Raw genomic sequence first — 12,577 nt, 5'->3', positions numbered from 1 at the left:
AAAAGAAAGAATAAGGAAAAATGCATTCAAAGGGAAGACCAGAATCAGTTTGTTTACTTCCCAGGATTCAATTTAATAATTTCAGAAATGCCCACAAGGCTCACTAGGTCCTATAAACTACACAACTACTGTAGCATAATCGCTTATGGAATCAACAATATGTAAAGGTAAAACATAAGAAGCTATATACATAAAATTATGTTTGTAAATTACAAGATAATTTAAACTTTGATTTTGTGATGTCAATGTTACAAAAGAATAGAATGCCTTTGCTGCTTTTCCCCATACTCAGAATAATGGCAAGAAGCCCAAACAAATCATGAATAGTGAGCTTATTGCAAATAGTACACAAAAAGAGGCTGAGGCTGCCTACTTAGATTTAAATTATTGCCCATCATGTGGTTGGTAATCCATGTGCCCACCAACTAAGTACTGCTATGAATTCCAATTGTCACCTCCTTTCTCCCTCTAACAAGCCTGGGCTCTCTTCCTCTTGGCAGTGAGTCTTTCGCCCCAACTTGCCTCTCAACACCCTTTCTACAATCACTTTATGTTAAGCCCTAGAATCTTTTCCAAGGACAGGGATAGCCCATCATATTCTTCTATATGAACACTAGACATGAAGTCTCTTTATAGTCTCCTGCTGCCCTTGCATCCCTGAGCCTTGAGTAACCCCTGAAGGTTTAGGTCTTAAAGGAAGATTCTCAGGTGCCCCATTTACTTAAAGGATCAACACAGACCCTCCTTTCCAAGGAACTGGGTGCTGCTCTCTAAGAACTAGGCAGGATACAACTGTCCTCCTGCCAATCTCCCCTTAACTTGTCCTTAAATGGGCAACTTGACCACAACTAGAAATACTACGCTTCACCTTGTCAGCCAGAGTGTTTTGAGGCATCTCATGAAAGAGAGACAGGGCTTCTGGCACCCACACTTTATCATCTATTAAAAAAACTACATGCCTTCATACAGATTATGTATTTTTCCATTGGTACCCATGCCCATTGCTTTCCTTTGGCACCATGGCTGACAGAGCCTAACGCCTCTTAGTAGACCCTTTCTGTATTGCTGTGGACTTGCATTACGAGCCGTCCCAGTTTTCACATTTGCACTGTGGTAACCACAGGTAGTCAGCCGTCGGGCTTAGAAACCGTTTCTCTATAGCGTGAGTAGCAGAAGAACTTCAAGTCTTCAGGATGACAGCAACTGCCTGTAAGTACTTCCTGATGGTGTCAACTGAGCCCTTTCTCACTCAGCCTCCACCTTACTGTGTGGCACTGCCTTAACACTCCAACACTGCACAGTGCAAATCCTGCTGACTATGCCAAATGTGTATCTGTGGACTTAACACCACAGGCTCAGAAGCAAGTTTCTCTATAGCAGGAGCAATAGAAAAAATTCTATTGACGGCTGTGCAGAGACTGCTGTAAGCACTACCAGCGAAGTGCCACTTGGTGATGTCTGCAGAGCTGTCTTTCGTTCATTAGGTCAAAAAACCATCCCAAATTTGTAGCCGGATAAAGCCAATAGGACTACGTCATTTGCAAAAAGCAGTGATGCCATACTTAATCCAATGAAGGCTATAAATGTTTATGATGCTCAATCTGTTGAAATGACAAATGCAATGCATTTTATTACTATAAATGTTTGTGATTTACCATCCATTGGAATGGCAGAGACATAGCAATCAAATGAGCACACAGATTTATGAAGATACAATTATCCATTTATTAAGGTGGATTATCTTATTTATAGTTTAAGTCTTCAACCAGCCATTCCAAGAAGTACTGACTTACACTTTCTCCAATGCTCAGGACCTTTCTTGTACTAGTGAGTGACACACACTTACTCACTCAATCTTCATTCTGGCGATGCCCTTGGGCCTAGAAACTCCTTGAATGTTTGACACTAATTCATAATATATACTGGTTATTTCATTTTTTTTTTTTGTTTTTTATTTTTAGAGTATTCCATCACCCATACCTTTCCTGCTGTAGTTGCAAATGAAGAGATTTTAGCTCCCGATGCTTCTCTTCTACATGTGATAGTTTCTCACTTGTTGTCTTCAGCTCCACTCTAGCTTCATTCAGATCTTTTATATGCTTTGATAATTCATTCTCCTTCTGTGTCAAAACCTCTTCTTTTCTGAGTAACTGTAAACAATAAGGACACAGCTCATGGCAAAGGCCCAGGAATGTACTGGCAAACAGGTTTTTTTTTTAATAGCAGTCAAATTAGTTTAGCAAATAAGAACTTTAGCTGTCTTTCCAAATAAAAAAACATATCTTCAGTTTATACTGGTACACTTACAGGAATCAACCAATCCATCATTACTCTAACAATAAACTTGCCTGGGCAATTAGCAACATTTTCTACAGTAAACAGAGTTAATTAACCACAAAGCACAAATAATGAATACACTTGAGAAAAGGATGCATCATGGAACTTACCAAAATAGTTCTCTCTGTATGTTCAAAATGCTTTTAATTTGTTTGTGGGTGTTTTGGTTACTACAATAGCTTAAATGTCTATGTGGACAATTAATACTCTCTTTTGAAAAATAAGTATATGCAAAAAAATGTCTTTTAGGTGAATATACCAAAATTTAATCTTCGTTGTAAAAGTATCTATACATAAAGGTGATATAACAAACATCATGCCACATTTACATTTTGTAGTCCATCATTTAATTTAATGAAACAAAAATACTAATTTCGAGTGTGAAAAAAGTAAGATTACCTCTACATTTATCACTACCTCAAACACCTAAAATTAGAATCAGGTGCAGATGATAAGAATATAGAGGTGATCTTGTCTGAATATTCTTTTTTAAAACTAGGTCAAATGTATCTGGTTTGCCCTTTGTTCTTAAATTGTGTGTTTATCACCATGACTAGATCAAAAGAGATTCTAGGTTAGAGATGCCTAGGAGTCCATTAAGGGATTTAAAAAGATCTTCAGACAATTTGAAATCAAACATTCTACTGCTCAGAAGATCATCTGTATGTGGAGAAGTTTATTAAAAAAAAATCTAACTTGTCCAGGCCAGGCCATCCCACTAGGTTCAGCCCAAAAACAGAACAAAAGATGCTGAGGTCTCTAAGAATCCCAGAATTTCATCATGGAACCTCCAAATAGCTCTTGCCATCGTTAATGCCAAAGTGCACAAGATTACCATTAAAAATAAGCTGCAAAAATTACATCTACTGTGTATGTATGTATATATATATCTATATAATAAAAGCCCAGCACGGTGTCCGTGTCTGTGTTCCTTTTGGCTGTACAGCCGCCACATAGAAAAGCCCCAGTCCGTCCCCTCTCAGAATTCCTGCTTACCCCCCTCCGTTCTTTCCCCTTTGCTTTTATTTTTCCTGTTCCCAAAAATCTTTTCAAAACAAAAATAAAGAAATAGACAGAGTGTCACATTAACGTCTTCTCCCCTCTGCCTATTAAATAATCAATAAAATGAAATTAAAAAACCACAACCTACCCTTACAGCGTCCACCGCGCTTCTGGCTTTACAGTCAAACACGTGGTGTATGCAGGTTATGAGGTGTGACGCTAATTAACGCCCGTACTACAACAGATTATATTGTTCATATACTATTAACTATTTAAAGGGATCAACTCTTTTGGGGAAGTTCATAACAAAACAAAAAAAAAAAAAATTATAAATAACATGTGCATTTGAGTATTTCGAGCCCCGCGTCTGAGTCGGATGGTTCCCCTGGTCACCAATTCGTGTCTTTCACTATGCCTTCCGTCTTCAGCTACCCATGTGCACTTGTACGGAGGAGACCTTACGGAACAATGCCGAAACGAAACGCGACTAAAACTGCTGCTGCGAGAGAGGACACATTACAGCATGATCACAAAGCAAAGAGGCAAAGGCAGGACAGTCGCTCGCAAGAAACGGACACTCAGCATTCACACAGATTAGCTCAACGATGCGTCTCTGCCGCACAACGAAAGGCAACTGAAACCCCTACAGAGAGAGAAGACAGATTACGTCGTGATCGCGAAAGAAAGAGGCAAAAGCGTGCCAATGAGACACCCGACGAGAGGTCCTTATGATTGAGTCCTTCAACTGTGGTCAACCAACGTGCAACGTAGCGGGCGCCAAGTTGCTAGTATATCTATAAAAGTCAATGTGTGTATGGATGTTTCAGCATCACGTTCGAACAGCTGGAGCGATTTTCATTAAACTTGGTACACATGTTCCTCATTGGTCAACTAAAAATACTGTAAGGTGAAATCAGCCGTAACCCACCCCCTTCTGGGTAGGGTGGTGGATGATCTTGCGGTCTTGTATGCATGTTATCATCCAGATGACACTTGGAACGACCACCAGAGGGCGAACTGGAGGCGACTGCCGGCATTTTTTATGTTTGAGCATCTCCGTGCCCCTGTTGCTTTTGAAATTAAATACAGTTTTACACGTGGAAGTGTGTGTGTCTTCCCAGCCCGGAAGTGAGACGTACAGTCGGGGTAAGGGCTCCAGCTCCAAGGATACGGAAGTGATGCCAGCACACCAGAAAAAGGAAACCTCCTAAGAAAGACAGTCGCTTAGCTGCTACATGAATCCTTCTAGCAGAAAGATGCCCAGAGCAGTTCTGACGATTTAAATACTTTCTAGGATCCCGTGCTGGCTTACACAGTTAGTATATACCTGGCGACTACCAGAATTCTTTATTTTTGAGCAGCACCGCACCCCTGCTGATTTTCGAATTAAATAGAGTTGGCCGGTTCCGAGCGTCAACTAGATGATAACATACATACAACACAGCAGGACAAGACCATTAGTGAGTCTTTATCCATCACTCCTTTATCCAACCCGCTATATCCTAACTACAGGGTCACGGGGGTCTGCTGGAGAAAATCCCAGCCAACACAGGGCGCAAGGCAGGAAAAAAACCTTGGGCAGGGCACCAGCCCACTGCAGAAAACCCATGCAGACACAGGGAAAACATGCCACACAGGGAGGACCCGGGAAGCGAACCCAGGTTTAATGTATGTTAATTTATTTTTAAAGTAAAATTATGTTTTTCTGAAACAATTAAAAAAAACTTTATTTTCCTCCCGGGCTATAAAAGACAAAGAATAGATGACAAAGTAGAACATTGTAAAGAATTTAAAAACGTTGGCGCGATACACATGCAGAGCTGGTTAGAGCTAATGAAAGTGGTAACATTTGAAAGTTTAAAAAAAATTACAGTAAAGATCGCATTAGTGCTAAAAAACGGAAATTATTATTCGTTGAAATAACGGAACAACAACAACATTTATTTATATAGCACATTTTCATACAAAAAAAATGTAGCTCAAAGTGCTTTACAAAATGAAGAATAGAAAAATAGAAGACAATAAAAAATAAAAATAAGTCAACATTAATTATAAGTAAGGTCCGATGGCCAGGGTAGACAGAAAAAACAAAAAAACAAAAACTCCAGAGGCTGGAGAAAAAAAAAAATAAAACAGCGAAAACAGATCGAATACATTCTTTGGATTTAAACTTGAAGTCGGAGACTTGTAGATCGTCTAATTCGTGTTGCCATCAGGAAAAAGTAGTGCTTCTTCCCAATGAAAAGGAGTATCAGCAAGAATTAAAAATTTGTTGTTTGGTGAAAATGAAATCCACATACATGAGTGACAGAGATGCGAAGTGGCTGGCGCGTAGTGCAGGCTGGGGTGGGGGTTGACGAGCGAAGAGAGTATACATACGTGCAAATATATATATGAGTGTATACAGTGGTGTGAAAAACTATTTGACCCCTTCCTGATTTCTTATTCTATTGAATGTTTGTCACACAAAATGTTTCTGATCATCAAACACATTTAACCATTAGTCAAATATAACACAAGTAAACACAAAATGCAGTTTTTAAATGATGGTTTTATTATTTAGGGAGAAAAAATCCAAACCTACATGGCCCTGTGTGAAAATGTAATTGCCCCCTGAACCTAATAACTGGTTGGGCCACCCTTAGCAGCAATAACTGCAATAAAGTGTTTGCGATAACTTGCAATGAGTCTTTTACAGCGCTCTGGAGGAATTTTGGCCCACTCATCTTTGCAGAATTGTTGTAATTCAGCTTTATTTGAGGGTTTTCTAGCATGAACGCCTTTTTAAGGTCATGCCATAGCATCTCAATTGGATTCAGGTCAGGACTTTGACTAGGCCACTCCAAAGTCTTCATTTTGTTTTTCTTCAGCCATTCAGAGGTGGATTTGCTGGTGTGTTTTGGGTCATTGTCCTGTTGCAGCACCCAAGATCGCTTCAGCTTGATTTGACGAACAAATGGCCGGACATTCTCCTTCAGGATTTTTTGGTAGACAGTAGAATTCATGGTTCCATCTATCACAGCAAGCCTTCCAGGTCCTGAAGCAGCAAAACAACCCCAGACCATCACACTACCACCACCATATTTTACTGTTGGTATGATGTTCTTTTTCTGAAATGCTGTGTTCCTTTTACGCCAGATGTAACGGGACATTTGCCTTCCAAAAGTTCAACTTTTGTCGCATCAGTCCACAAGGTATTTTCCCAAAAGTCTTGGCAATCATTGAGATGTTTCTTAGCAAAATTGAGATGAGCCCTAATGTTCTTTTTGCTTAACAGTGGTTTGCGTCTTGGAAATCTGCCATGCAGGCCCATTTTGCCCAGTCTCTTTCTTATGGTGGAGTCGTGAACACTGACCTTAATTGAGGCAAGTGAGGCCTGCAGTTCTTTAGACGTTGTCCTGGGGTCTTTTGTGACTTCTCGGATGAGTCGTCTCTGCGCTCTTGGGGTAATTTTGGTCGGCCGGCCACTCCTGGGAAGGTTCACCACTGTTCCATGTTTTTGCCATTTGTGGATAATGGTTCTCACTGTGGTTCGCTGGAGTCCCAAAGCTTTAGAAATGGCTTTATAACCTTTACCAGACTGATAGATCTCAATTACTTCTGTTCTCATTTGTTCCTGAATTTCTTTGGATCTTGGCATGATGTCTAGCTTTTGAGGTGCTTTTGGTCGACTTCTCTGTGTCAGGCAGCTCCTATTTAAGTGATTTCTTGATTGAAACAGGTGTGGCAGTAATCAGGCCTGGGGGTGGCTACGGAAATTGAACTCAGGTGTGATACACCACAGTTAGGTTATTTTTAACAAGGGGCAATTACTTTTTCACACAGGGCCATGTAGGTTTGGATTTTTTTTCTCCCTAAATAATAAAAACCATCATTTAAAAACTGCATTTTGTGTTTACTTGTGTTATATTTGACTAATGGTTACATGTGTTTGATGATCAGAAACATTTTGAACTATTGACCTGAAATTTGGTACACATGTACTACGTGACGTCTACTATCCGCTTTCGGGTGATGATTGCAGGCTATTCCTCTTTTTATGTTATGTTATTGTAGAATCAACTCTCGGCACCGAGCTGCAGGATGGCCGTGGGCGCCGTTTTCATCCCTACCACCTTCGCCGTCACTTCCCTAACCTCTTCAAATCTTAAATCATTCTGGAGGCAGATTGAACACTTAAGTGCCAACTTTAATGAAAAACTGAGGAAAACGTACTAAGTAATTGCAACACAAACACGGACTTAATCAGTTTTAACGTAAAAAGATGTCAACAAAAGAAGAGAAGAAGCGGGCCACTAGGGTGGATAAAAGAAGAGCTGCTAAGGAAGCGGCAAGCGCACAAACCTCTGAGAAAACGAATGCTAAACGTACAGAGAAAGAGGATGAAAACTAGGAATGCTCAAGTCAAGTGTATGCACTGTACATTATATATACACACACACTTTGTTAATCACTAAGAGGAAATCGTCTTTTTGCATGACCGTATAATAATAATAATAACTGTAATAGCAGCAGTATAATACCTTAAATGTAGCCCCTTTTGAATTTCACAAAAGCTGTGTTTTTAGGCAGACAAACTATTCAAATTTGTTGAACTGGACTTTACATTTAAAATTCTATTATGTATGAGTATTTGTTTTGATGATTTTGGAAAGGTTGTGCAGTGCTAAAACTCACTGGTGAGGAAAGAAAAAACTTTTTTGAGTCTATTTGGACTGGTATTAAAAAAATGCAAAAATAAAAACTGTGAACAAATTAAAACACAGAATTACCATATGTTTAAGCTTGGCCAGCTCTTGCTGCTGAAACCCTTCAAGTTCATCAATGTCATCTCTTTTTTGGAAAAGACTTAGACTTTGTTCCTTCATGTTATTTAGTCTGGCAGACAACATTTCATTCTCCTATAAAAAAAAAGCAATAACATTAATTAATCCATACAAATCCATGAAAAAATAATTGAAGAGAAAGACAACAAATACTTAAAACTACAGTCGGCTCTCTGTATCTGTAGGTTCTGCATTTGCAGTTTCAACTGTGGATCAAAAATACACAAAAAACACAACAACCACAAAGTTCCAAAAGCAAAATTTGAATTTGCCAGACACTAACCACTATGCTGAATCCACATGAATGAAGTAGGTATACCCTGCCGTAGCCTTGGGTCATAGTTAAAAATTAAATGACTCAGCTCATAGGAGTACATTTCCAGCTCTTATATGACGGCCAATTCTTGATCCACCACATTGGTAGAGTGCTACCAATTGTCAAGGTAAAAAAGGTTTCCATCTTTATACTACCTACAGTACTGCAGCTCTTAGAACAAAACACTAAAGACATACACATATTCTGGAAAAAAAAGACACTCAGATAAAGATCAAACTGCTGCTCCTCACCCAAGCCAATCACAGTGGGTCAGTCCTTTAGCTCGCAGACAACTGGCCAGGGTACCAGCTGGGGTCATTCATGAATTGAATTAAGAATGCATGGAAAATTCAATTCACTTCCTGGAATTGGAATTAGAATTGCATGCAGGTAAAGGGAAATGGAATTGGAAGTGAACTGATAAGTCAGGAAACAGAATTGAATTCAAACAAATACAACAGAATTCCACTTTCTAAGATAATTTGACTTGATTTGCTAAAACATCTACAGTATATTAAATATTATGAATCACATAAATCACAAACATATACGAGAAATGTATGTTTTATACATTATGCATGTTAACTACACAAATCACTGTTATAAATAAAAAGTAAAAATTGTCTCATTTGCATGTGTCACTCTGCACATTAAAGCCCCTAAGAACATTTTCTTAAATTAGAGTAAAAAATTGTTTCCCAGAATTCCATGTAAGGTGAAGGTTCATAACCTATGAGTATAAATGAAAGCCAATGAGTGCCCGTGTTGACGGTGTGAGATTGGAGATTTTCTCAAGAGTTCGAGTGGAAAGATTTTGATTGACTCAAGACCAGGGGTCCTCAATCACGGTCCTGGAGGGCCGCAGTGGCTCCAGGTTTTTGCTCCAACCCAATTGCTTAATAAGAAGCTCTTATTGCTAAAGAGACACTTCTGCTTCATTTTACTTGTCTTGCTCGTTAAGATTTTGAACCCTTATTGCTTATTTTAGTCTTAAATAGCTGTGTGTTTGGTTTTTAATTGCACCTAATTACCAATAACATGCAAATGACAAAAGAAACCAGCATTTCTCCATTTAGCTTGTTACCATTTACACCTGTGTGTATTTATCATACAGTATTGGGTTTAATTAAATACTTGGAAGGAAAGCGAAGAGAAAAAAGTAAAGGACTAGATTTACTTATTATCCATTTTAGCCTTCAGATCATTTGGATGATATCCTTAGACCTTAGAAAGGGGAAGAAAATATAGGATATGAGAATTACCTGACATAGCAGAGTTAAAGCACTAATAAGCAATGAAATTAAATTATTGGCAAGAATTGCTTTCTAATTAAGCAGAACAAGTTAGAACAAAAACCTGCAGCCACTGCGGCCCTCCAGGACTGTGATTGAGGACCCCTGCTCTAGACTGCTTTTTGTTTATAATCTTGGACAGTTTTGAGGATCTGATCAGTGCAGTAACTCCGGATTGCAATATTAACACATAGATTTGGAATCCCTGTTAAACTGGAAATGGCTGAGAAATCTAAAATTTCAGGTGAGTACTTGTACTGGTTGTGGACCAAGCACTTTAAAATATTTACATATGAATGACACTTCTACACAGGAATTATATACAGTGGTGTGAAAAACTATTTGCCCCCTTCCTGATTTCTTATTCTTTTGCATGTTTGTCACACAAAATGTTTCTGATCATCAAACACATTTAACCATTAGTCAAATATAACACAAGTAAACACAAAATACAGTTTTTAAATGATGGTTTTTATTATTTAGGGAGAAAAAAAAATCCAAACCTACATGGCCCTGTGTGAAAAAGTAATTGCCCCTTGTTAAAAAATAACCTAACTGTGGTGTATCACACCTGAGTTCAATTTCCTGATTACTGCCACACCTGTTTCAATCAAGAAATCACTTAAATAGGAGCTGCCTGACACAGAGAAGTAGACCAAAAGCACCTCAAAAGCTAGACATCATGCCAAGATCCAAAGAAATTCAGGAACAAATGAGAACAGAAGTAATTGAGATCTATCAGTCTGGTAAAGGTTATAAAGCCATTTCTAAAGCTTTGGGACTCCAGCGAACCACAGTGAGAGCCATTATCCACAAATGGCAAAAACATGGAACAGTGGTGAACCTTCCCAGGAGTGGCCGGCCGACCAAAATTACCCCAAGAGCGCAGAGACGACTCATCCGAGAGGTCACAAAGACCCCAGGACAAGCGTCTAAAGAACTGCAGGCCTCACTTGCCTCAATTAAGGTCAGTGTTCACGACTCCACCATAAGAAAGAGACTGGGCAAAACGGCCTGCATGGCAGATTTCCAAGACGCAAACCACTGTTAAGCAAAAGAACATTAGGGCTCGTCTCAATTTTGCTAAGAAACATCTCAATGATTGCCAAGACCTTTGGGAAAATACCTTGTGGACTGATGAGACAAAAGTTGAACTTTTGGAAGGCAAATGTCCGTTACATCTGGCGTAAAAGGAACACAGCATTTCAGAAAAAGAACATCATACCAACAGTAAAATATGGTGGTGGTAGTGTGATGGTCTGGGGTTGTTTACTGCTTCAGGACCTGGAAGGCTTGCTGTGATAGATGGAACCATGAATTCTACTGTCTACCAAAAAATCCTGAAGGAGAATGTCCGGCCATCTGTTTGTCAATTCAAGCTGAAGCGATCTTGGGTGCTGCAACAGGACAATGACCCAAAACACACCAGCAAAACCACCTCTGAATGGCTGAAGAAAAACAAAATGAAGACTTTGGAGTGGCCTAGTCAAAGTCCTGACCTGAATCCAATTGAGATGCTATGGCATGACCTTAAAAAGGCGGTTCTTGCTAGAAAACCCTCAAATAAAGCTGAATTACAACAATTCTGAAAAGATGAGTGGGCCAAAATTCCTCCAGAGCGCTGTAAAAGACTCACTGCAAGTTATCGCAAACGCTTGATTGCAGTTATTGCTGCTAAGGGTGGCCCAACCAGTTATTAGGTTCAGGGGGCAATTACTTTTTCACACAGGGCTATGTAGGTTTGGATTTTTTTTTCTCCCTAAATAATAACCACCATCATTTAAAAACTGCACTTTGTGTTTACTTGTGTTATATTTGACTAATGGTTAAATGTGTTTGATGATCAGAAACATTTTGTGTGACAAACATTCAAAAGAATAAGAAATCAGGAAGGGGGCAAATAGTTTTTCACACCACTGTACATGGGATTTTTCCATTGCTAATAAATGTAGAGGTTTTGTTATTTACTAATGTAAAACAAAAAAATGCTGTGCTTATGTTGTTGCATGTATAAAGTTGTGCATGGGACAAGAAGACTCAATACAATCAATAAGTAATATCAATGAACATGTCTGGCACTTGTATTCCAATTCCTCATCTTTGTCATAGAACAATCCTCAGTTCCAGAAATATGCCTTTCCAGTTGCCATTATTTAATTGAATTAAATGAGTAGTCTAAGAAAATGACACCTTTTATTGGCTAACTGAACAGATTACAAGATGTAATCAAGGGACCTAAGCTGCCTCGAAAGCGTCCATATTGTAATCTGTTTAGTTAGCCAATAAGAGGTGTCTGTGATGATACGATTTGCTGCATGCTCCCATCTTGCTTCTGGGAGCCCTTGAACCATCGGTAATGTTACCAATGAGCTCAGCAGTGAGGCACAACAATGAAGCAAGGGGATGGTGCAAAAAGTGCCAAGTGCTTTTTAATTAAAACCAACAACAAAAAGAAACGGTGCTCAAATAAATAGTGCAGTGTTTCAAAAAGTCTTCATTAAATAAATAATCCATAAAAACAGAAGTGAAGTGCAGGTTAAAATCCAATAGAAAAATGTCTTTTAAAAACAACATGGTCAAAATAATGCTGTAAACATTCTCTTTAAAAAAACAAAGCCTGGTATCTTTTTAGCTGGCGGCTCCCCTGCTTCTCCCATCGGGCTTTGCAAAAGTAGAGTCTCCATACCTGCAGCTGACCTTCTTTCCACATAACTGATCTGGTGGCCTCTGGTGGGAGCTGTGGACCCGCTGTATCACTTTGTCATTTTACTAGGCGTTTCATTACATCAATTACGACTAACAGG

General features: G+C 39.1%; 1 protein-coding gene across 2 annotated transcripts in view; it reads right to left on the bottom strand.

The window, feature by feature from the left end:
* Positions 1–12,577, bottom strand: part of golga1 (golgin A1) — a 128,825-nt gene that overhangs the window by 62,226 nt on the left and 54,022 nt on the right. For both annotated transcript variants that reach the window (XM_039762686.1, XM_039762687.1), the window contains 2 exons: positions 8,112–8,240; positions 1,981–2,150 (listed from right to left, as the gene is read on the bottom strand). In XM_039762686.1, coding sequence (XP_039618620.1) covers positions 1,981–2,150; positions 8,112–8,240 — 299 coding nt within the window. The remainder of the gene's footprint in view (positions 1–1,980; positions 2,151–8,111; positions 8,241–12,577) is intronic.

Source organism: Polypterus senegalus, chromosome 9 (assembly GCF_016835505.1).
Source record: "Polypterus senegalus isolate Bchr_013 chromosome 9, ASM1683550v1, whole genome shotgun sequence".
Classification (NCBI taxonomy): domain Eukaryota; kingdom Metazoa; phylum Chordata; class Cladistia; order Polypteriformes; family Polypteridae; genus Polypterus; species Polypterus senegalus.
Note: the sequence above shows the minus strand (reverse complement) of the source record. Positions and strands in the feature narration are given on the sequence as shown.